Source organism: Gracilinanus agilis, chromosome 1 (assembly GCF_016433145.1).
Source record: "Gracilinanus agilis isolate LMUSP501 chromosome 1, AgileGrace, whole genome shotgun sequence".
NCBI classification, from domain to species: Eukaryota; Metazoa; Chordata; class Mammalia; order Didelphimorphia; family Didelphidae; genus Gracilinanus; species Gracilinanus agilis.
Window position 1 is genome coordinate 379,782,806 of NC_058130.1, and position 25,031 is coordinate 379,807,836.

Sequence of the window (25,031 nt, forward strand, 5' to 3'; positions counted from 1 at the left end):
ATCTTGGTGTAGGGTGTGAGATGTTGATCTAGACCTAATCTCTCCCATATTGTTTTCCAAATTTCCCAGCAGTTTTTGTCAAATAGTGGATTCATGTCCCCAAAGTTGGGCTCTTTGGGTTTATCATACACTGTCTTGCTGATGTCATTTATCCCAAGTCTATTCCACTGATCCTCCCCTCTGTCTCTTAGCCAGTACCATATTGTTTTTTTTTTGTTTTTTTATTAGATATTTATTAATATTCGTTTTTAATCTGTTTACATACTTTATACCCCTACTTTCCCCTTCACCCCCCACCCATGACCAATGCACATTTCCACTGGTTGTAACATATGTCCTTGTTCAGGGTCTATTTCCCATTCATGTCCGCCTCAGCCCATGCATTCAAGCAATTGTTTATCTTATATGTTTCCTCTCCTGCAGTCTTTCCTCTGAATGTAGGTAGCATCTTTACCATAAATCCCTCAGAGCTGTCTTGTGTCATTGCAGTGCTGCTGGTACAGGAGCCCATTACATTTGATTTTACCATAGTATATCAGTCCCTGTGTACAATGTTCTTCTGGCTCTGCTTCTTTCGCTCTGCATCACTTCCTGGAGGTCTCTCCAATTTGCATGGAATTCCTCCAGTTTATTATTCCTTTTAGCACAATAGTATTCCATCACCCGCATATACCACAATTTGTTCAGCCATTCCCCAATTGAAGGACATCCCCTCATTTTCCAGTTTTTGCCACTACAAAAAGCGCAGCTATAAATATTTTCGTACAAGTCTGTTTATCCGTGATCTCTTTGGGGTACAAACCCAGCAATGGTATGGCTGGGTCAAAGGGCAGGCAGTCTTTTATAGCCCTTTGGGCATAGTTCCAAATTGCCAGCCAGAATGGCTGGATCATTTCACAACTCCACCAGCAATGCATTAATGTCCCGATTTTGCCACATCCCCTCCAACATTCATTACTCTCCCCTTCTTTCATTTTAGCCAATCTGCTAGGTGTGAGGTGATACCTCAGAGTTGTTTTGATTTGCATTTCTCTAATTATTAGAGATTTGGAACACTTTCTCATGTGCTTATTGATACTTTTGATTTCTTTATCTGAAAATTGCCTATTCATGTCTCTTGCCCATTTATCAATTGGGGAATGGCTTGATTTTTTATACAATTGCTTTAACTCCTTGTATATTTGAGTGATTAGACCCCTGTCAGAGTTTTTCGTTATAAAGATTTTTTCCCAAGTTGTTGTTTTCCTTCTGATTTTGACTACATTGTTTTTGTTTGTACAAAAGCTTTTTAGCTTAATATAATCAAAACCATTAAATTTACATTTTGTAATTTTCTCTAACTCTTGCTTGGTTTTAAAATCTTTCCTTTCCCAGTGATCTGACAAGTATACTATTCTGTGTTCACTTAACTTATTTATAGTTTCCCTCTTTATATTCAAGTCATTCACCCATTCTGAATTTATCTTGGTGTAGGGTGTGAGATGTTGTTCTAAACCTAATCTCTCCCATATTGTTTTCTAAATTTCCCAGCAGTTTTTGTCAAATAGTGGATTCATGTCCCAAAAGTTGGGCTCTTTGGGTTTATCATACACTGTCTTGCTGACATCATTAACCCCGAGTCTATTCCACTGATCCTCCCTTCTATCTCTTAGCCAGTACCATATTGATTTAATGACTGCTGCTTTATAATATTCCCTCCCCCTTCTTCTCCCCTCTCTTTTTTGACCTCCCCACTCCCCTGCTCCCCTTGGTTTATCCCATATGACTTTCTCAGTAGGGTTAGATAGAGTTTTATATCCTAATGGATAGTATAGTTACTCTACCCTCTCTGAGTTGATTACACTGGGAGTAAGGTTTAAAAATTACCTCTTGATGCTCTCTTCCTCTCCTTCTTATAATAGTATTTGTCCCCTCTCCTTCCCATGCCCTCTTTGTGTGTAATAGAATACCTATTTTTCTTATTCTCTCAAGTTTCTCCTTGTGTCCCCCTCCATTCACCCTCCTCTTTTCCACCCCCCATATCATCTTAGACCATTCAGCACTCTACCCTCTCCCCATAAATCATTCTTCTGACCACTATAATAGTGAATACTATAATAGTGAATAGAGTTCACTACAGAGAATTATACATAGCATTTCTCCACATAGGAATACAGACAATTAGATCTTACTGAGGCCCTTTACAAGGCAAATTTAAAAAATTATGAGTTTTCTTTCTTTCCCCTCTGTTTCTTATTTACCTTTTCATGTTTCTCTCGATTTTTGTGGTTAGATATCAAACTTTCCATTTAGCCCTGGTCTTTTCTGTGCAAATACTTGGAAATCTTCAATTTTGTTGAATGCCCATACTTTCCCCTGGAAGTATATAGTCAATTTTGATGAGTAGTTGATCTGTGGTTGCAGGCCCAGCTCTCTTGCCTTTCTGAATATCATATTCCAAGCTTTGCGGTCTTTTAGCATGGAGGCTGCCAGATCCTGTGTGATCCTGATTGGTGCTCTCTTTCTGGGTTCTTCTAAGATTTTTTCTTTTACTTGGAAGCTCTTGAATTTGGCTATTATATTCCTGGGTGTTGTCTTATCTGGATCGAGTGTAGAGGGTGATCTATGGATCCTTTCAATGTCTATATTGCCCTCTTGTTGTAGAACTTCAGGGCAATTTTGCTGAATAATTTCTTTTAGTATGGAGTCCAAATTTCTATTAATTTCTCCCTTTTCAGGGAGACCAATGATTCTCAAATTGTCTCTTTTAGACCGATTTTCTTGGTCTTTCACTTTCTCATTGATATATTTCATGTTTCTTTCTATTTTTTCAGTCTTTTGACTTTGTTTTATTTGTTCTTGTTGTCTTGAGAGATCATTAGCTTCTAATTGTTCAATTCTAGCCTTTAAGGACTAGTTTTCGGCTATAATCTTTTGGTTTTCCTTTTCAATCTGGTCATTTCTGGTCTTCAGTTGACTTGCCTCACTTTCCAATTGTGAGATTCTGCCTTTTAAACTGTTATTTTCTTGCCTGATTTCCTTTTGAGCTACTTCCCATTTCTCTAACCAAATCTTTTCCAACTTTCTCATCATCTCAGTTTTGGACATTTCAAGAGCTTGTGACCAGTTTTCATTATTTTGGGAGGGTTCGGATGTGATTGCTTGTTTTTTCTCCTCTTCTGATTGCTTGGTTGTCTGGATTTTCTCCGTGTAAAAGTTTTCGAGTGTTAAAGATTTCTTCTTCTTGTTGTTAATCTTTTTCTCTCTCTTCTGGACTTCCTGATTCTGGGTAGCCATTGTTAAACCAGCCCCTCCTCAGCTTTACCCTCGCGCTCAGGGTCTGTCTGCGCTCCTTTGGCTCCTGAGGTCTGAGGTCTGGTTTTTTCCAAGGTCACGCCCCCTGGTGGATCCTCTTGCTTGATCCTCTGCAGGAGGTTCCTTTACAAGTCTCAGGGCGCTGCTTCCACAGTTGTATACCCGTCTGCACTGGTTCCCCACTCAGGGTTTCAGAGCCTTCGCTCACGCCTGTGTCCGCCTCCACCCGTGCCTCCACCCGAGCCTGTGGTCTGCGTCCTTGCTCAGAGTTTGTGTGCGTTCTTTAGCTTTTTGGGGTCCTAAATCTTTTTGCTCTCAGAAACAGGCCCTGGAGCTGTCAATGACTCGATGGGTGCCCCAAACTTGCTCTATTTCTTTTGACCTGGCTTTGGAGTTGTAGGTGGTGTGCGTGTGTGTGGGGTGGTTGCTCAGCCCGCGATTTAGTGAGAGCTGTTTCACCCCTTTATAGCATGGAAATGCCCCAATTCCATGTACCTTCCACGCTGCACCCTGTTGTGAGGTCCCTCTGTTCGACTGGGTTTGTTTTTATGTCCCCTTGAGGAGTTCTGTATGTTTCGGTCAGGAGAGGTTAAGAGCTGCTTTTTACTCTGCCACCGTCTTAACCCAGAAAAAAACTAGTCTGTTTATTTTTAAGCCATGTTATAGGTCAGTGATGGCAAACCTATGACACGGGTGCCAAAGGTGGCACAGAGAGTACTCTCTGTGGACACTTGACTGCCCTTCCCACTCCAGAGTTTGTTACTAGAAAGGCAGAAGGACTCGGGCAGAGCTGCTCCCCTCCCTCTCTACCATGTCTAATGACATTTTTCCCATCCCTTGCCCCTCTGCCCAGAAGCCTGATGGGAGTGCACAGGGGATAAGTTGGGAGGCTCACAGGTGGCAGAGCTGGAGGGAAACAGAGGGTTCTAGCCACTCCCCTCCTCTCTACATTTGCTGTGGACATTCCTCACTTCACCCACTCCTCCATCCAGCAGACCAATGGGAACTCTTCCTCCCTCTCCTGTATTGGTGTGGGGCGAGGGGCACAGCATATCGTCTGGGGGGTTTGGCACAGTGCTCAGTCTGGGGAGTGGGGTGGAGGCAGGGCCTGGCACTCCATCTCTAAAAGGTTTGTCATTACTATTATAGGTACAGTTACCTTTAAGCATATCTAGGATATGAAGATCTGATTTACATGAAGGTAGATTAGGATCCTCTTTATTAATATATTTAAAATATTTGAATTGTAACAATTATTACAACTTTTGGGGCTTATATCTATTATGTGAAGCAAAGGAATATACAGATGTTTTAATTAGTGTTGTCCATGTCTAGAGACCCAAGGTAGCAAATAACCCTATTAACTGTTCTTTTCAGATATTTGCTGGGTGTGATTCTTTACTCATTTTTGTTATTTCCCACTTGTTTTGAAACTGCCACTTCTTAATGTTACAAAGTAAGCAGGTACAATTAAAAATAATATTTATTTGGTAAAGATTATCAGAGTTTCCTATACAAATTATCTTCTCTTTGACCCTTCTTATGTGAATATATTTCATAAAATTCTTAGGGAACTTGAATCATTTAAATGGTGAGTTTTTAACAAGTCCCAAAATCATTTAGATAGTAATACAAAGAATGAAATTAATGCCATTGTATTTCTATAACACCCTCTGCCTCCTTTCATACCATTGTGCTATTTTTCAATAAAGAAGTGGAAGAAGACCCAGTAGGACTGAAGTCTGCTTTATATTTTTCTTTGTTTTGTGGATTGTCATTGACTTCATTATCCAATAGCCAGCTTGTTAGTGATGATCCTTTCTATACTTGGACTTGTTTTTCAAAAGTTATAATTTATTGCCAGGACTATAGTATTTGAAGTCTTTTCAGCCTGGTTGATAGAATGGGCTCCACTGGTATAGCTTTTGTGAATCCAGGGTTAAATTCACATCTTGTTTTAAGCATGAGAGTTAGTCTAGCCACAGCTTTATAAAGACTGGAGGGAACTGAGAGTGCTATTCTCTTGCTTTGCCACCAGTTTACAATCTGAATCGCTTTCTTTTTATATAACTTGAAGAGAGAGAGAAACATATTTAAGAGTATGGTATTATTAGGTTATTCAGCTAAAACCATAAGTTTTAGGCAAACTTGTTTGCAATTGAAGAGAGTCAGAACCACAAGGCAAGTACCCGTAGTGGAGAAAATAAACACATCTTTTAAAGTTTTGTGTGATGACACCCTAAAAGGTCAAAAGCTGTTAAAACTGTTATTCCATAAAATATACTCTCTGTAATTCTTTTTGTGCGTTTCCCCCTTTTTGTATGAATCTTCATGTCTCCATCCATGTACATGCCACTACTTCTTTCTGGATTTTTTCCTTTTCTTCACTCTCTTCATAGTAACCAGTAAATTTAATATAATAGGACTGAAATTTTGATTTTGATCTGGAATCATTGGCTGCATCAAAAGAAAGGAGTACAGAAATTGATGATTGTACAAGATCAACTTTTTAATTTAAAAGTTATAAAATGTGTTAGGGGCAACAAGAGCTAAAAGAGATAGAAGAAAAATGGAGATAGAAGGAAAAAAATCAGATGGAGAAGGCTACTAGATTATAATGACTTGGTGACAGGATAGTGACAGCAGTGACATACAATGGAAGTAATGGTGACCAGTGGTTAAGAGTAGCTGTAAGAGTAGCAACTTCTTGTATTGCTTTGAAAACAGAATTATTGATGATGAAACAGAACAGCTTTGCATTCTTAAGTATGTATGTGAGGCACTGGGACAGATATTCACTTGCACTTCAAGAGTATAAGTAACCCTTAAGGGCATTCATGTGTGTCATGTAGGAAGTACAGCAACCAGTACAATAAAAAGAGAAATGTTGAGTATGTATTCACTATATGCAGTATTTTATACAGATAAACTAAGTAAATATCTGCAGCACAATATAATTTTTAAAAGTACTAGAGGCTGGGGAATAAATAATACATTTTTGAAAGTTTTCCATTAAAAACAGGCTCCAGCATTTGTCTTTATAGAAAAAAAAATCATTCCTATTACTTCTTTGTCCAGACAACTAAAGATTTTTCCATTCAAATGAAGATTGTTTTTGTAGTGGATTCTTGTTCTATTTTCCATGAAATAGCTAACAAGTTTCTGTGTTCATAAAGATTTAGAGCTTAAACAGATATTAAAGTTGAAGATTTCATATGTATATATTCAAATGAGAATATATGTGAAAGAATTTTGAATATTGTAAAAGCACATAAAATGTAAAATTGTTATTAAAATTAGGAAAGGAAAACATAATATGATCATCAATGATTTGGCTAAAGTGAAATCTACTTAACCTTAATATTATAGAATAAGAAAATATGATATATATTCAATTTTGAAAGAAAAAAACATTTCAACAGTGCTCTCTCAAGAGTAATAAAAAACTAATTACTTAAGGTAATGAATGCATCACCTTTTAGGTCTTTGACACCTCCTTAAAACCAGTTAATAAAAATAATCTCTAGAGGAGTTTCACAAAGTCATAGTTTGCTCTTCTATTTAAATAAGCCTATTACTTTTTGAAGTTAGAGTTGGATATTAGCCTCTGTGTGTGTATATGGATATGTATGTATGTGTGTATGTATATGGTTACTTGGTTTACTCAAAAAAAACAAACCACTTGCCTAAGTCAGGAGACTAGTTTCTGGTACTTCTAAGCTTTGTGACTGTTGGTAAGTCAAAGATAATTCTGAGATTTTTAACAGGAGATCAGAAGAATGTTTCTATTGGCAGGAATAGGATAATTAGGAAGTAGGGCATATACAAAGAAGGAAACAACTAAAGTTCTAGACATGCTCAGAATCAAGCAGGAAGAAGTCCATATGGAAATTTTCGGGTAGAATTAGATCTGGGTCCCTTAGGAAAAATTAGGGCTACAGTTAAATGTTTGAAATTCATAGTCAGTTATTGTATGTAGCCCATTGTGATTTTTTTGGATCCTGATTCTCATATCCATTAAATTAGATATCTGTCTCAACTTCTCATGTGCAAATTTGATAAGCATACCATTTATGCTTCATCAAAGAATGGTTGAGCATTTTTATTGGCAATGGAGAAAACAAAGGGGTAATATAAAGCATATTATTCCTGAATTTTGTGATGGTTTTGAGAAAGGGGTGAGTGAAAGCCATACCTGGAGTGATCTGAGAGCTAGGTGATCAATGCTCCATTTGGTGTTATAAAGGATCAAGTACGAGATGATAGAGTATCACAAAGAAGAGGAGGTACTAAGGAGAATGAGAACCTAGGAAAGTCAATCAATATGCAGCAGCTCAGATAATGGCTATATGAGATATTTCAGATAGATAAAGGAAGGAATCCAGATTGCAAGAGTTTAAAGAATAATGGAGTAGTGGCAGTCAATGTGTATTACATACCTTAGCTTGAATGGGGCATTGGAGTTAAGGGAAGATTTTCTTAGAACAAAGAAGACCTGAGAATTATTTTAGATAGAGGAGAAAGAGTGAGTGAAGTGGGAGAGAGTGAAGATAGAGAAGAAAGGACAATTGAAACAAGATGCTGGAGGAAGGGAGATGGGTGGAAGAGGCTCAGCTTCTTCTAAGGTAGAAAGGAAAAAAAGGGAAGAGGTTAAATGTAAATGTAGAGTAATCTCTAGGGATTTGTGGATATATATCAGGGGGGTTGTAAAGTTGGATGGGAAAAAAAACCCTACATTTTTACTTCAACATAATTGGTTTCTTTTATAATCCTATGTATTTGGAGAATGAGTCCACAGGCTTTATCAGATTGACAGAGGTGTTCATAATGCAAAGAAGGTTAAGAACTCCCAATTATAGATTTTGAAATGTGGGCAGTGAGTTGAAGGAATTTGTATCACATGGTCTTTTTCTCACTAAAATAGGAGGAAAATAAGGTTTTTTTCTTTATTGTTAACATTTTAAAAATCTTTATTCTATGTATTCAACAACAGGAAAATTTAATTTTCAAAAAATAATCTACCCAGTAGAGCCTGAAAACTGTTCGTCTTGACTTCCTGATAGAGTAACAATACTTTGAACTTGATTGGCCTCTGTCCTATATTCTATAAGTATTTGTCATTTTACAAGAGTTGATAAATATGGATAGATGCATGAAATTTCAAGCTAAAGAATATCTTTCAGCTAATGTTTTGTCAGTTATGCTGGTTGTAGCTACCTATTCTGAATCCCTAGATGAAGCTATGAAGAGAACTGTATAGAAATCTTCATGAAGTATTTTCAAGATTTCTTAAGAATTGAATGATACTTTCAGTTCCTATCAGGACCATTCCACTACTGAATTGGGATGAGTCTGATTTGCGAATTCCTATCCTACCTTGTTTTGAACTTCAGTTCAGCAAGCATTTATTAATCACCTGTTTTGTTCTAGGCAATGGGCATACAGAGACAGAAATTAAACAATTGAATTGAATATCCTATAGATATCTTAAAACTCAGCACATTTAAAACCGAACTACTCTCTATATCTTCTCCATTCCAAATTTCCCTTTTCCTATCAAAGGTACCTCTGTTTTCCTAATTGACTGTGAATTAACTAACAGATAATCTATTACACTCCCTAATCCCAATCTAATCAGTATGTTCTACCTTCCAAGCAACTTCCTCTGATAATGCTCCCCCCCTCCTCCCTCCTTGCCCATTCAAGACCCCCTTACCTCCTATCTGGACTACTATAGTAGCCTCGGATGATTCTCCACACTCCAGTCCATCTTCCATTCAGCTGCCAAAGTGAACTTGCTAAGGTACAGGTTTAAATATGTCATTCACCCTGTGGAAACCTAGCTCTTGTGCACAAAGGAGGTGATATTTTTTTGTTATGGGTTTCATTGAACTGTCACTTAGTATCACCAAAAGAGAGTATGCAGAGCATTGTTTATTGCTGCTGTCACCACAGAACATATATGTGTGGTTATGGGAGATAATATAGACTTGATTTAACTGATACTATCTGCTTTTTACCTTTTATGATGATAACAGTTCAAAATAATTCTGACTTTACATGGATAAACATAAAGGAAATATAATGGAGAAATTATGAGAGTTAACTGATAATGTTACCTTTACTTCTGTTACTACTTGACATTTTACAAAATACTTGGGCTTAGTGGACAGTGCTGAACTTAGAGTTCAAAGAGTTCAAATTCTGTCATTAGTACCACTAGCTTTGTTAGTATAGAAGGTCACTTAACCCTCTTGAGCTTCAATTTGATTATCTTTAAATGGGGATAATGGTACCTGTAGTGCCTATCTTTTAGGGTTGTTTGGATGACTCAATGATATTTGACTAAAGCATTTTGTACATTTTAAGGGCATATAAATGCTAGTTCTTATTATGTACTTTGTTTCATTTGATCTTTCCACATTAACCTTTAGAGGGAGTCATGGTATAACAATACCAATTTACAGAAAACAAATTGAAGCTAGGAGAAATTAACCAATGTCATATGCCAATCAAATAGTAGAAGGACTAGAATTCAGATCATCTAACTTGTAGTTTGGTTTTCTTTCTATGTTTCTTAAGCAAGAGCCAATGCTTTTTCTAAAGTTTAAAAAATATAGACGTTTTCCTTTGCATATAGAGTGCATGTTCAGATTTATGCTTTAGATAAAATACTATATAATGTCATCTGTATTTCTAATGTTTCCTTTTAAGCATGTGAAAAACAGTGATCAAACAGCTTCAGTTAAGTTTGCAGCTTTGCAAAATAAAAAATGGCTGTGCAGGTTCATGTGACAGCAAATTCAGATGTCAATGAAGCTAATAATTTTGGAGAGAGTACAGCTACTTTGTGGGCAATGCTTAGTGATATTTGGAATAAATTGTATGCAAACATTATTTCCAACACAATAGAAATATAGAAAACTGGTTTTCATTTTTGAATGGTCTTTGATTTTACCACAGCACAAAGTACTGAGTAGGATTTGTATCATGCCAGAGAAAGACTGTCATGATTGATAGGAACTTCCTCCTAAATTAACTCTTAGTAAATTTCTAGTTTCTGAATCTCATTGGTAGTTTTCTTGAAAAACTCTTGAAAAGTTCCCTGAAATCAACATATTGATAAAGGTTCATATTATTTTGGTGTGCCTTATCATTGTTTAGTAGTTAAAATTTTACATTTTGTACCTCCACATGCTGTGTCCAACCTCTATTTGTCATTATGTCCTCTACTCATTATGCTTTTCCATCTCCATGCCTTTACTTATGTACTTCTCTATGCCTATGATGCCTCTCTCCTAGTATATCTCCCTCATCTTTCAGCCAATTTTGCTTATTGAATTCCTGCTCATTTTTAAAACTCTGTTCATGCCATCCTTTTCATTGTCTTCTGTGATTATTTTTCTCACTTGTCTGAAATAATCTTTACCTATTTAGATCTATTGTAATGTTTTACTTGCCACTTCTCTTATACACTTATATTTTGTCTTATACTAATTTGTCTATACAGTAGTCTGTTATGAATTTTAAACTATATCCGAGGGAAGAAAAATTACTTTCTTCTATATCTTTCCTAGAGCTTAGCACAGTGTTTTGTAAATACTAGGTTTGCAATGCTCAAATATACCTGTGACCTCATTGAAGAGGATATTCTTTACATAACACAACCTTTCACTGTCTCCTCATTCTGCGGGATACTTGTTTATTCACTCCAAAAAATTCACCATCTTGGGTTGATTCAATGTTTAGGGTGCTTTCACTGATTTCTTTTGATCCTTGAAAAGATACTAATGGAACAAATGAGCTACCCATAAATTAATCTTTTGTCTTCACCACATGACCAGCCCATTGTTTATTATACATTTTTTATTAAATATGTAATTTAATTACCCTTTACATTATTGCCTTGTAATGTGTTCTCAACCTGTTTATACCTACTTGCTCTACTTTTTCCATTGGGTAATCCTCAAGTTTATTTCTCTGGAGAATGTACAGTTCTATAATTTGCTGCCATATAGCACTTGAAAAATATTGTTATTTAAAAGACAGGCCTATTTGCTGGGATATGCATGGGGTCATTTAGAATTTTGCAGTTACCCAGAGATAATTCAGTTCAGTCTTCTTTACTTGTTCGATTCTGGGTCCTATTATCTATTTTCAGTATTTGTTCAAGATATAGTTATTGATAGTTGACTCCTAATGTTGTTGGGTCAAATGTATCCTTTATACACTCAATTTTTACTCTGCTTAAGGGTATCCTGTATCGAATTATTTGTTGAACTCATTTATTCTAACATCAGTTTGTTAAATATTTTAAATACATTCCTTAATTTTTAATGTTTTAGATGATTTTCTAGTATAACTTTTAAGAATTTTTCAGTAAAACTGGATTTTTCTGATCAATGAGATATTTTATTGCATTAGGGTTATTTTTGGGGGGGGGGGCGATGGCTTCTGTGATTTCATCTTCATAAGGAAATTTCAGAGAATTTCTTTCACTGATGCAGATTGTCACCTTCCCCGAATTTTCTGGGTTACTGAGAGATTAAGTGATTTGCCAGGGTCACACAGACAGAATGTATTAAAGATAAGACTTGTATCTCTGTCTTCCTGACTCAGAGACCAACTCTATTGTGCCTCTTTGATATTAGTGTATTAAACTATAAAAATGTAAAGTTTTTCTTAATAGCAGACATTTATATATAAAACATTGTAAATTATATCAATATTTTCCCAACAATCCTGTGAGGGGGATAGTACAAGCAATAGTTTTTCCATTATATAGATCAGGAAACTGACGCTTAGAAGGGAGGGCCTAAGTGACTTGGCCAAGATCTCATGACTTCCAAGTGTCAGACTTGGAATTTAAATCTTATCTTTTGATTCCAAGATCCTTGTTTTTTCTACTACTTTATCGTAATTTTGAGTTATTGGTAAATTGTATTAAATTATGTGAAATACTTAAGATATTTAAAATAATTTATTATCTTGCTTATGCTGGATTGTAAAGACACGACGACACTGTTTTGTATTTTGTACAAAATATGAGATAATATTTGTAAAGCACCTTGCAAACTTTGAAGTATTATATAAATGCTTACTATCATTGTCATTATTATTATTGTATTCTATAGCCTAACAGGTACACCAAAATTTTTTTTTATTAATGATGATTTAATTGTTTAATAAATACATTTTGATCAGGAGAGGACAATTATTTGCGGTTTATAGAAGACTATTTGACATTTGGACTTCTGTACTGGATTTTAAAATTTAAGAGTACTAAATAAAAGTGAATTGTCTTGGCTAGAGTTAGAGTGCATATAACAAGGGCTGGGAACTATGTTTATCTGTTTATCTTTGCCTGGATTCTTCCAAATCTAATTATAAAGGGGGACTTTACATTGAAAAGGAGTAAGAGGTAAAAAATCAGTTATGAATATCTCCCAAACTAGTAGTCTACTATTGTAATTCACAGAATACAAAATTCAAGAAAGTAGCCAAATATAAATACAAATGAATGAAGCACAGGCATCAAACAAGACCAGTTCTAAAGGAAAGAGGAAAATTAGACCCCATAGGTATTACTGAGAGTTAGTGGGGATGTTCTAACTGCCCATTTCTTATAAGAGTGAGATTCATCTGATGCCTACTTCTTTTCTTTCATGTTTGTATATTTTTTTAAATACCCCAATTATGAGAAATAGCAAATGTTACCCTTCCCTTCTTCTACACAACTATATTTCTATTATGCTCATTTCCCCTCTTAAAACTTTTAGAATAGATCTTCCTCCTTCCTAGGGCCTCTGTTGGTTTTTTTTTTTTTTTTTTTTTTTTTTTTTTATTTACCTCTGTCCTTACTTCTTGAGGATATTAAAAATCTAAAGCCCTAACTAGATTAAAATATAATTGACAAATATGTAACAAAATAATTTAAAATACAATAGAAACAAATATTAGTATTTGATTTTCTAAGTCAATATGTAGCCTAAAAGGCATTCTCATATATAGTTTAGTGCTCCCTTTTTTTAATTTGAATTTAGCACCACTGATGTAGACCATACCTGCAGAGACCAACTGTCTCCTTCCATCCACTCCTCCCATAAAACTTCTCGTATTTATAACTCTATCTTGTAATTGGAGTACTCTGATTGGGGGGTGAGTGAATAAAAACACAACTCACCATCCCTAGCTGGCCTTAGACTGCTTCATATGTCATTTACCAAGAAACCAAGATCTATCCAGGCATGCTGTTATCTGCCCTGCCATACTGAAAAGGGTGTGACAGTTGTGACTGCTTTGTGGCTTTACTTATAATCCTTTTGACTTTCCAGACCAGAACTCCCTTTAGTTCTGAATTTCTTTGTACTTTGTATTCTCTAATTAAGATGGAAGCTCCTTAAGACAAAAGATAATAGGGAGCTGCTGGGTGGCTCAGTGGATTGAAAGCTAAGTCTAGAGACAGGGAGTCCTAGGTTCAAATGTGACCTCAGATACTTCCTAGCTGTGTGACCCTGGGCAAGTCACTTTTAACCCCCATTGCCTAGCCCTTACAGCTCTTCTGCTGTGGAATCAATACATAGTGTTGATTCCAAGATGGAATGTAAGGGTTTAAAAAAAAAGAGGTGGGGGCAGCTGGGTAGCTCAGTGAATTGAGAGCTAGGCCTAGAGATGGGTTCAAATCTGACCTCAAATACTTCCCAGCTGTGTGACTCTGGGCAAGTCACTGAACCCACATTGCCTAGCCCTTACCACTCTTCTGCCTTGGAGCCAAAACACAGTATTGACTCCAAGATGGAAGGGTGAGGGTTTTAAAAAAAAAGAAGAGAAAGAGAGAGAGAAGAGACAATCTAATCTTTGTATTTTTTAACCCCAGAGATTAATACAAAATACTATGTCTGGCACATAGAAAACACTTAATAAGTCCTTTTTCATTTATTTACATTGAGAGTTTTTTACGTTTTTATCTTTATGTAAATAGACAGTTGGTGCTGCCCTTGAGGATAATTTGATGTGAAGTTTTACCTACATGGTTCCTAAATTTTAAGTGACAGATAAATTTTGAAAATTTACTTGGTTGGGGGCAGCTAGGTGGCTCAGTGGATTGAGAGCCAGGCCCAGAGATGGAAGATCCTGGGTTCAAATCTGGCCTCAGACACTTCTTAGCTGTGTGACTCTGGGCAAATCACTCAACCCCCATTGCCTAGCCCTTTCCACTCTTCCGCCTTGGAACCAATACCCAGTATTGATTCCAAGATGAGAGGTAAGGGTATAAAAAAAAAAAGAAAATTTACATGGTCATTTCAAATATATTTTATCATAATTTCTGATGAGCTATGTAATTCATAATACTTTTTAGTAAATATATAACCTCAACTTGGAAGTGAAGGACCAATAGAAAAAGCAAAAGGGGGGACATATTTTTTTTCTGTTTTCAATAATTATTTTTTAAAAATTGAAAATATTTTATATAATAACTTATATAAGTCTATCTTTTTATTGATATCCTTAAATTCATATATGATATGAAGCCTCTATTCCCCGTAAATATTTTCTAAACATCACATAATAGAAGTATTTTTATGTATCTCTGGACCTTAATTTTCCCTTTCCCTATTCATAATTTGCTATGCATAAGTAGATTAGAAGGGAGTTATGCATAGGGAAAGGTGAGAGAATAGGAGTTTGTTCAAGATTAAAGAGAAAATTTTAGAATTCAAGATCATGGAGGAAATACAGTTATGAGTGATGATGAACTGTTGGCTGTGACTATCTTACTGATTGTCCTGAAAGTAATCATGATGAAACTTAATAGCTAGCATTTATATAATAATTTAAGGTTTGAAAAGTGCTTTACATTTATTATCTTTTTGATCCTCAAAATTATGTTATAAAGTAGGTGCTATTGTTATTATTTCCATTTTACCAATTAGGAAATTGAGGCTGAGAGAGATTAAAATGACTTCTTCAGCATCACATAGCTATCTAAGTATCTGTGGTAGGACTTGAACTTGGGGCTTTCTGGCTTATATCCAGAGTTTTATGCTTTATATCATCTATCTGCTTAGACTTTGAGTGAAAGTTGTTCAAGAGGATATCAACATAAAAAATATACTAAAGTTCTTATTGAATCGAGATGAAAACTTTGAGCCAGGTAGTGAACTTGAGAAAACAAGAAACTCCTCATCATTTATAGATGACTACAAAAAAACCATTTAGATTGAATTTTTCTCACTCATAGGATGGGAGCAGAAATAGTTGATCAACATAGGACCCCAGTCCCATAAGATTCTATGATAGCAGGGGAGTATACAGTTCTTTTTTTTTTTTTTTGAAAGTATAGTTTTTTTAAAACATATAACATAATGTATAATTATAATAAAATATATATGATTTGTTATAAATGTGGAATAAATTACAATAAATATGCTTATCCAAAAGAAACAAACTGTCACATTAGCTTAGTGCAAAATTTTGTCTCATTTTCCTTTTCTCTTTCTTTCCTCCCTAAGAAGAGATGTAATATTTTATAGGTTGGACATATGTTATCATATAATTCATGTTTCCCTATTTGTCACATTGTGAAACAAGAGATATGTTGCTTACACTAGAGAAAAATTCATGTGTGGAGGCTTCTGGATTTAGTCATTGGGCCTAGCTTTCAATCCCAGCCCTACCATTCTACCTATATGAATTTGGACAAATCCCATAACCTTTTAGGATTTCAGTTTTCTCATTTGTAAAATTATACGGTTAGGGAATCGCTCAGATTTTAACGTATGATTTTAGAGTGTATCCTTGATCTGTTCCGTTCCCTAGGTGATTACTGAATCTATTGCTCACTTTTCCTAAATCTGAGGAAAGAACCATTAGACGACCTCGGTTTCTGGAATGCATAGTGCTTTATGTTACCCTTCAGCAAGTCTATTAACCTCCTTGGTCTTTGGTTTCTCATCGGTAAAATAAAGTTGAGTTGTGGGGAGATTTTCTAAGATCTTTTGTTCTACTATATCTGTCATTCTACGATTCTTATTAATTGCTGCCATCCACATGATATCACTAAATATCACGGATTGAAAACTACTGGTCGCACAGAAAATAAATTTATTGTTGAAGAGATAAAATTACTTTCTTCTACCCTGAACTATTTTTATAGCATAAGTTTGCATAAAATAAGTTAACATGCTAATTAGAATTCTTATTTATAGTCACTAAAAGAAAACATTGCAGTCATTGAGGACAAATTTATTAGTAAGTTTATTTTTAATTTTAATATATATTTCCTTGAAACTAAAAGAGCTGAATGTCTTTAAAAAATCCAGATGGCTCTTTAATTTGGGTATCAGTAATTTAGAGAATAATAGCATGAAATCCTGAGGAATTAACCAGATTGTACAGTGGGCAGAACACTGGGTCTGAAGTCAAGAAGACCTGGGTTCAAATCAGCCTTAGATGCTTACTAGCTGTGTGATTCTGAGCAAATCACTTAACCTCTGCCTTAATCCACTGGAGAAGGAAATGGCAAACCACTCCTATATCTGCTAAGAAAACCCACAGGACAACATTGTCATACTATAGTATAGTCCACAGGCTCACAAAGAGTCCAATGCAACTGAACAACATAAATAGCAACAAGCATGATATCTTAGAAGATAAAATCTTCCTCATTTGGACTTGGGTGCTGTTTGCGTCCACTTATATTCTTAATTTATTCAAACAAACTTTCTCAGCTAGGATGTGGGCAGGCAAAAAGTAAAATTTCTTGTTTTCAAAGAGATAACATTCTACTGAGGAGATATGACACAGATAAAGATAAATACAGGATAATTTGCAAAGGGAACTTACTACCAACAACCAAGAGGAACTTGAAGGAGCAGTCTGTTAGAATTGGCACCTGGGTTGAACTTGGAAAGATATAATAAGGATTTGAAGAATAGGAGAGGAGAAAGAGCACATTCAGGTACAAGAGAAAATCTGTACAAAGGATAGAAGAGGGAGAGGGATTGCTACAACCTATTACTGTCCAACATGATGGGACCTTTATGTTGTTCTTTTGGTGAGATATGGTTTTGATTCCTCTGAGATAGTCAATGATTCATAGTCCAAATCATTACCAGAACAGTGTTGGTGTTTAAAAGTTAAGGTTTCTTTCAGGAAAATTCACGGAGTGAACAAAAGCATGATATAGTTTACTAAATAAAGTGGAGTCTCCCCTATTCCTCCTATTTAGTTCTGGACCCAGAACATTTTTATATGAAATAACTCTCCAACTATATATATATATATATATATATATATATATATATATATATATGAATGGACCAGCTTCTTCTGATCTTAAAGCTAGTATCACCCGGATCTCTCTCTGTGTTTGTATATACATCTGAATGATAAATCTACCTGATTTTTGTGTAAAGAATTACTATTATCAGCTTTTGATTATTATAGGGAAACTTTTTCATCCTATCCTAGTAGAACTTTAGTAGCCAGACCTTGATTTTTTCCAAATGATGAGCAAGAGACTTGGGATATTATGAAGTATGTATTCATCTACTACTCATTTCCTTTGGGGAGTGTTGTATTCGAGATCAGCAGACCTTGTTTTCAATTCCAGCTTATGAGAAAGGGTCTCATTGCCTTCATCTGTAGCAGTTCAACTAATGAGGGAGAATTGTCATTTTACGTTTTAGTCTTTCACTTTAAAAAACACTCCATTCTTTTTTTATTTTTAATTTTTTTCCAATTACATGTAATAATAAATTTTTATACTTCCTTCCTTCCCTTCACTCTCTTGTTTCTGGCAAGTGATTCAATCTGGGTTATATATGTATTATCATGCAAAATACGTCTGTATTGATCATTTTTGTTAAATGAGTAATCTGATAAAACCAAAACCCCAAAATATAAACCCAAATAAATAACTGAAAAATCATATGCTTTTTTTTCTGCATTCTGACACTCACAGTTCTTTCTCAGGAGGTGGATAGCATTCTTTGTCATAAATCCTTCACAATTGTCCTGGATCATTGTATTGCTGATAATAACAAAGTTGTTCGCAGTTGGATCATTCCACAATATTGTCGTTACTGTATACAGTGTTTTTCTGGTTCTTCTTATTCCTCTCTGTATCAATCCATGGAGGTCTTTCCAGCTCTTTCTGAAATTATCCTGTTCATCATTCCTTACAGCACAATAGTATTCTATCACCATCTTATACCACAATTCAGCCATTTTCCAAATTATGGACATTCCTTTAATTTCCATTTCTTTGCCACCACAAAAAGAGCAACTATAAATATTTTTGTACAAATAGGACCTTGCTCCCCTTTTAAAAAAAATCTCTCCAGGGTACAGACCAAGTAGTATTACTGGATCAAAGGGAATGAATTGAAAAAACCCACTTAATTTTTGAAGGAAAATATTTTAAGATGAATTTTATGCCTAATGTTATTGAATGACAGGTCAGACTCAAAACAGTCTTATTTTGAACTAAATTTTATTATGAATTTAACAGTATTAAGAGTAAGGAACTTATTCAGTGACGATGACATTATTTGCTGTCTATAAGTGGTAACAAATATAGATTATTAAAGTACTTCTTAGGGTAGGTGAATTACGTACTGGGTCTGGAGTAAGGAAGAATTATTTTCCCGAGTTCAAGTCTAACCTCAGACACTAGCAATGTGACCCTGGGCAAATCACTTAATCCTGTTTGCCTCAATTTCCTCATCTATAAAATGAGCTGCAGAATAAAATGGCAAACCATTCTAGTATCTTTGCCAAGAAAACCCTACATGGGATAAGGAAGAGTTAGACACAATGTAAACAACTGAATAATAAACACAATTCCTTTTTTTTTCTTTACAAATCTATTTACATAAATATTTTGGAATCATTTCATTACTCAAATTAAAATTTGAGTTTTGCTTTTACATTCTTTGCCAATGTAATAGAACTGTTTTTAAAAGAATTACTTGTGTTCCCTGAACAACAGTATTTCTAAGAAATAAGTTAAAGTTGTAAATAAGTGCTTCATTTATAATTCATATACATTTAGGCTTTCATACCCAAATTAGTTCTGTGAGTGTTTATTTTATCATTTTGGTGATTTGTGGATAAACATATAATTTATAGTTCATCTACATTTGTGCTTCAGTATTCAAATTAGATTTGTGGGTGTTTTTGACTACTTAAGTTTTACATTTGTTTCTCTTCAAACAGTAATTTTTTTGCCATTGTAATTTCCCCCCCACTTATATCTAATGGGTAATAGTAGAAGAAAATATTTTTATTAAAAACATGAAATATAAATAGGCATTGTTTTTGCATAACTACTAAAATAGACTAACAATTAATTGATTATTAGTTTTGCTATACATTATGGGCCCCCATTTTTTATCATATGATTGATTTTGACTTGTCTACAATGGCTCCTCACAATGATTAGTGCACACAATCCAGATAACAAAATAAATGGGTTTGCTCTGTGGTGGTGGTTGGTCAATTGATTGATTGGTTGTTGTTTTGGTAACTCAAAGTCTAGCACCCCCTTCCCAACCCTTCATCTTTTCACATTGGGAATAAGGATGTTTGACTGAATGCAGACACTTGAAAAGCTTTAGTCCCACTGTAGCCAAGAACTCCTGGAACTCAAGAAGTCCACCAGCTCAGACACTACCTCTTTCCCCACAAGTAGCAGGGATTCATTCCAAGGATACTCCATTGTTCTTGGCTTGCTGTAGACTTCTCATCTGTTTTAGGTAGAACCTGCAAAACTAGGCAGAACAATTTAAGGGAAAAAACAAATTGTCACAATTAGAGAGATACAAAGAGGAAAAAACTCTTGTTATAGATAATAAATTAGAGTTGCAATAGGGAAGATAGGGGTAGCCCATAAAAAGGCAAATTTTATGTATAAATTACATTTATTCTTTAAGAGAAAAAAGATTTTTGAAATAAGTTTTGAAGTCGTCCCCTACCCCCACCCCAATTATCCAAACCTGTTATTTCATTGGTGTAAAGAATTCCCCTTGTAGCAGTCTTAGAAAGTTGCCTGGGGGCACTGAATGATTAAAAAATATGTCCTTGGTCATGCAACCAATATATGTTGAGGTCAAGATGTAAACCTTCCTAAACCTATCCTCTATCCCTGACAACTTGCAAATACTTATTTATATAGATCCAGATGCCTTATTCTAGATCCCACTAGGGATCAGAGCCATTTCTGATACTCCCGAGTAGAATGGTAAGGGCTAAGCAATTGAGGTTACATAACTTGTTTAAGGTTTCACAACTAGGAAGTGTCTATAGACAGATTTGAATACAGGTCCTCCCAACTCCATGGCCTGGTAAACACTGTGCTACCTAGCTGCCCCTAATTACCTTGATTCTTGATAGCTTTAAATTTCTTAACAGTACATTGTTAGTGTATCTTAGTATTCATATATTTAATCATATTTCTTTTATAGCTACCTAACAATGATTCTTTTATAGTATGTGCAGGTTTTAAAATAAATGTTTTCTTTTGATTTTAGGTTTGACTGATATGTGTTGAAAATGGAAGTTTATTTTTATTTGAGACTGTTATCAAAAACAGGGGAAAATAAAAGAATGAGAAATAGTTCAAAGTTCCAATGGCTGTCATCAGTTATTTTTTTATATTTGGTGAACCAAGCACATGGCCAGAAAAGAGGTAAGTGTGAATTAGAAAACTGATTAAAATTGGATGCCATTCTGTTTATACAGAAATCACCCATATTGTTCATTGGACATTTCAGCTACTAAATAACTACTAAATAGTTCAATTAGGCAAGCATTTATTTATTTTTTGATTTTGATTTTTAATATTTTCCCATAGTTACATATTTCATGTTATTTCCCTCTCCACCAAGTCTCCCTAACCCCCCTTAGCTGACACACAGTTCCACTGGGTTTTACATGTATCATTGATCAAGACCTAATTCCATTTTATTGATAGTTGGACTAGAGTTATTGTTTAGTGTCTTCATCCCCAATAATATCCCCATCAGCCCATGTGTTCAAGCACTTATTTTTCTTCCATGTTTCTCCATCCACAGTTCTTCCTCTGAATGTGACTTTCTCATAAGTCCCTCAGCCATGCTCTTGATTCTTGCATTGCTGCTAGTAGAGAAGTCCGTTATGTTTGATTGTACCACAGTGTATCAGTCTCTGTGTACAATGTTCTTCTGGTTCTGCTCCTTTCACTCTGCTTCAGTTCCTAGAGGTCATTCCAGTTCACATGGAATTTCTCCATTTCATTATTTCTTTTAGTGCAATTGTACTCCATCACCAACAGATACCACAATTTGTTCACCCATTCCTAGGCAAAAATTTAAAAAGATTTTTTGTTAATTGTTAATTTTCTCTGCCTCTTCATCCCTCCCTCATTTCTATCTGCCATACATTATATATTATATTATATATATTATTTTAATACCATTCACTAAAATTATATTTCAGTGCCTTGTTATGGCACAGTGATGACCCTGAATTCTCAAAAGTTATACCAGTGGAAGGGAGTACTAGCTCTAGCAAGTCATACCAAGTTGGAAAGACTTTTGAATATGGTCCTGTGAAGAACATATATTTGCTAATTTTTCAGTAACATGTAACCAAACTGGCCACCTGGTGATGAATTTTTCAGTCATAGCAACTCTGAAAGACTACAAAGTCAGAGGAGTTGCTGTTTTTATCAATGAAGTAAACCACACTGCAGAATCAGAGATTCCTAAAATATTGAAGACCATCTAATTTAAATACCTTTACTATCAATATTTTGAACCCTAGATTTATAAAGAACATTTTAACTACATGACTCTCTGACTTAGTTTTGTAATATTTTAGGTAGTTTATTAAATCCTATGTAATCGTCAAGGTAAGTGACTAAATAGTCATATAAGTTTGTTCTCTTTTTTGTATTGATCTCTTTAAAACTTGGTGTCAATAGCTGAAAATCCATTTAATCTTTATGGAGAAAGGAATATCTACATTTATATAGAGAAGTCAGGAAAGGTGAACTCTACTTATGCTGTTATTGCTATTTTCTTTGGGTAAACTGATGTTCTCATTATGTAGTATCTGATGACTTACTAATATAGTATATTTATTACCATTCCTACATATAGAATCCTCAAAATTGTGACTGTGAATAGCAGTTAGTTGCATATAAAAAATTACAACACATTTGTTCTTTTCCATTTATTTCTTTTACAAATCATTTTATAAACTCTTTAAATAAAATCTGTTTCAATTGAAGATATGTAAAACATGCATTCAATCTGCCCAAAACTGATTAGCTTTCCTTTTTGTGATTAGGTGTTGATAGAAGTCCTCCTTACAATACACTCTTGACTCACTCTTGACCTTTTACAAACTTTCAGCTTTCTAACTACTTCCTATTTCTTGTCCAGAAAACAAGTAGGAGAGATGGAATAACAAAATAAACAAAAGGAACTCTTTTCATAATAGTCCTAGAAATGATACTTTTGTGGGCATACATTGTAGCATATACTCCACATAGCTGAAATATCTTATATGCTATCCTTTTTATTACTTCACATTGAAATAATGTATTACTACTTTTGCTCACCAGGGGTTCCTCATGATTTAAAGTGTATAACCCATAACTTAAAGATATGGGACTGTTCCTGGGATGCCTCCTCTAGAATAAACCATGGTACTACTTATGAAGTTTGTATTGTAAACAGGTATGTTTCTAATTCTCTTAAAACTTAAATAAAAATTTCTAAGAAACCTTAAAATCGTTAGTTTTATGAAAAAAGTAGGAAAATATATACTGTTTTATTTTGCAACAACTGGATGAATACTTGCTCCACTGTTTAAATATAGTTTGGTGAAAGTTTTCTTGTTCAATCATTTCTAAAGAAGAAAACAAGATAATCTATGTCATTGAACTTTGTTGAAAATGTCTTCCTTAGAACAGTGCTCCATGGGGCAAGATTATTAAATCCTTTTATTCTGAATAGGAGATACTTTTTTGCTTTAGTGTTTTCCTTTTTACTGAAAGAGGTTAACATTAGACCATAGGTTAACTAGATATGTTCTTTTCTAAACATTTTTTTTTCCATTTATGCCTACCAGAGAATGTTAAATTCCACTAAATCCTCCAATTCTGTTTTTAAGTATGTTGTATTATGCCCCCTAGAGTCACACAAAGGAACAAGCTTTCCTTTCTCAGCCCATATTGATTTTCTACCCCATTCCAGAAATTGTTATGCTAGTTTTAAATTCTGAAATGGTTACCCTCTAAAGATTGTTTTTTCAACTTTCCATGTATAACTGGTGATTTTGTGTGAGTCCCTAGTGCTGTTTGAAAAAGTAAAGCCATAATAATGAGTAGAAACTCTTAAGAAGATAGCAGTCCAGGATCATTTAATATGTTATCAAAAAATGATATTTACCTTTGTACTTCTGTATGGTGGTAAATGTTAAACCTGAACCATAAGCTTTAGAGTTGGAATGACCCTTCTTAATCCTATCATCTATCCTGATTTTACAAATAAGAGAAGTGAAGTTACTTGTCAGTATAATACAAGTGATAAGTATCAGGGCTCACATTGAGTCTGAAGTCCTTCAAGTTCAAGTCCAAAGCCATAATCATTATGCTCAATGTATACTATATAAGAAGTGGAGATAGTTTGGAATACATTTAGAATTATTTGTCAGAACCCTTTAAAATTTTTGGTTTGCGTAATGTGGAAAAATCATTTTTGTGGAATGCTTCATTCTCAAAAATGGCAGGTAAAAATAGGTGAATCTATATCCAGGAATCTGATACCAATCTAGAAAAATTAGAGGGAAATCTACTTAATGTTGGGGAATTGGTAGAAGCATGGTTCAGAGCTAACTCAGCTTCTTCTATGAGTAACAAAATTGTGAAAATGAGGCTCTTGCCCTACCTCTATACATTAGGACAATATAATAGCAACTTTTATTTATGTAACACTTTCTAGTTTATAAGGAACATGTTAAAATGTCCTTATCTATAATTGGGGGAAAACAAACTATTATCAAACTAAAACTAAAATTAAACTAACAAAAAAGAGCATGAATTTTTAGAATAAATATAAGATAAATTTAAGTATAAAACCTGCCAATTTTCAAATGGAGAGACTAAAATCAAGAGAGATTGTAACATGTTAATAGTAGCCATACAACTAGTACTAAATGAATGAATTAAAAAGTATTTTTTAAGGGGCAACTTGGTGGCTCTGTGGATAGAGAGCCAGATCTGGAAACAGGAGGTTCTGGATTCAAATTTGGCATCAAACACTTTCTAATTATGTGATCCTGGGTAAGGGTTGCTTAACTCCAATTGTCTAGTCCGTACTGTTTCTTTGCTTTGATAGTGATACTTAGTATCAGTGCTGAGACAGAAGGTGAGGTGTTTTTTTAAAAAATATGAGTTTGTCAAGTTCTGTGCTAAGTCCTTAGGATAGGGCATGAAAACAAAAGTTAACTTCCCTGTCCTTAAGAAGTATATTAGTCTTGTGGGGTTACCAAGTATAAAGGGTCATTTTAGCTTAGGGGAAACCATTAGGATGGGGAATGGAGTCATAGGGGACATTCAGTGTTAATATTGATTGGATTATGCTTCTAGTTTGGAGTGTGGGGAAACTGGCAGAGGAAGCCAGTGGATATCAGCAGGACAGATAGCAAGATGATCAGAGTGGAATGTTAAGCCTGGCTCTAGGGCT

At 34.8% G+C, this 25,031-nt stretch overlaps 1 protein-coding gene across 1 annotated transcript in view; it reads left to right on the forward strand.

Moving 5' to 3' along the window:
- Positions 1-25,031, forward strand: part of LIFR (LIF receptor subunit alpha) — a 90,775-nt gene that overhangs the window by 11,941 nt on the left and 53,803 nt on the right. The window contains exons 2-3 of the mRNA XM_044664282.1: positions 20,829-20,986; positions 22,907-23,021. Of these exons, the coding sequence (XP_044520217.1) occupies positions 20,851-20,986; positions 22,907-23,021 (251 nt within the window). The 5' untranslated portion in view covers positions 20,829-20,850. The remainder of the gene's footprint in view (positions 1-20,828; positions 20,987-22,906; positions 23,022-25,031) is intronic.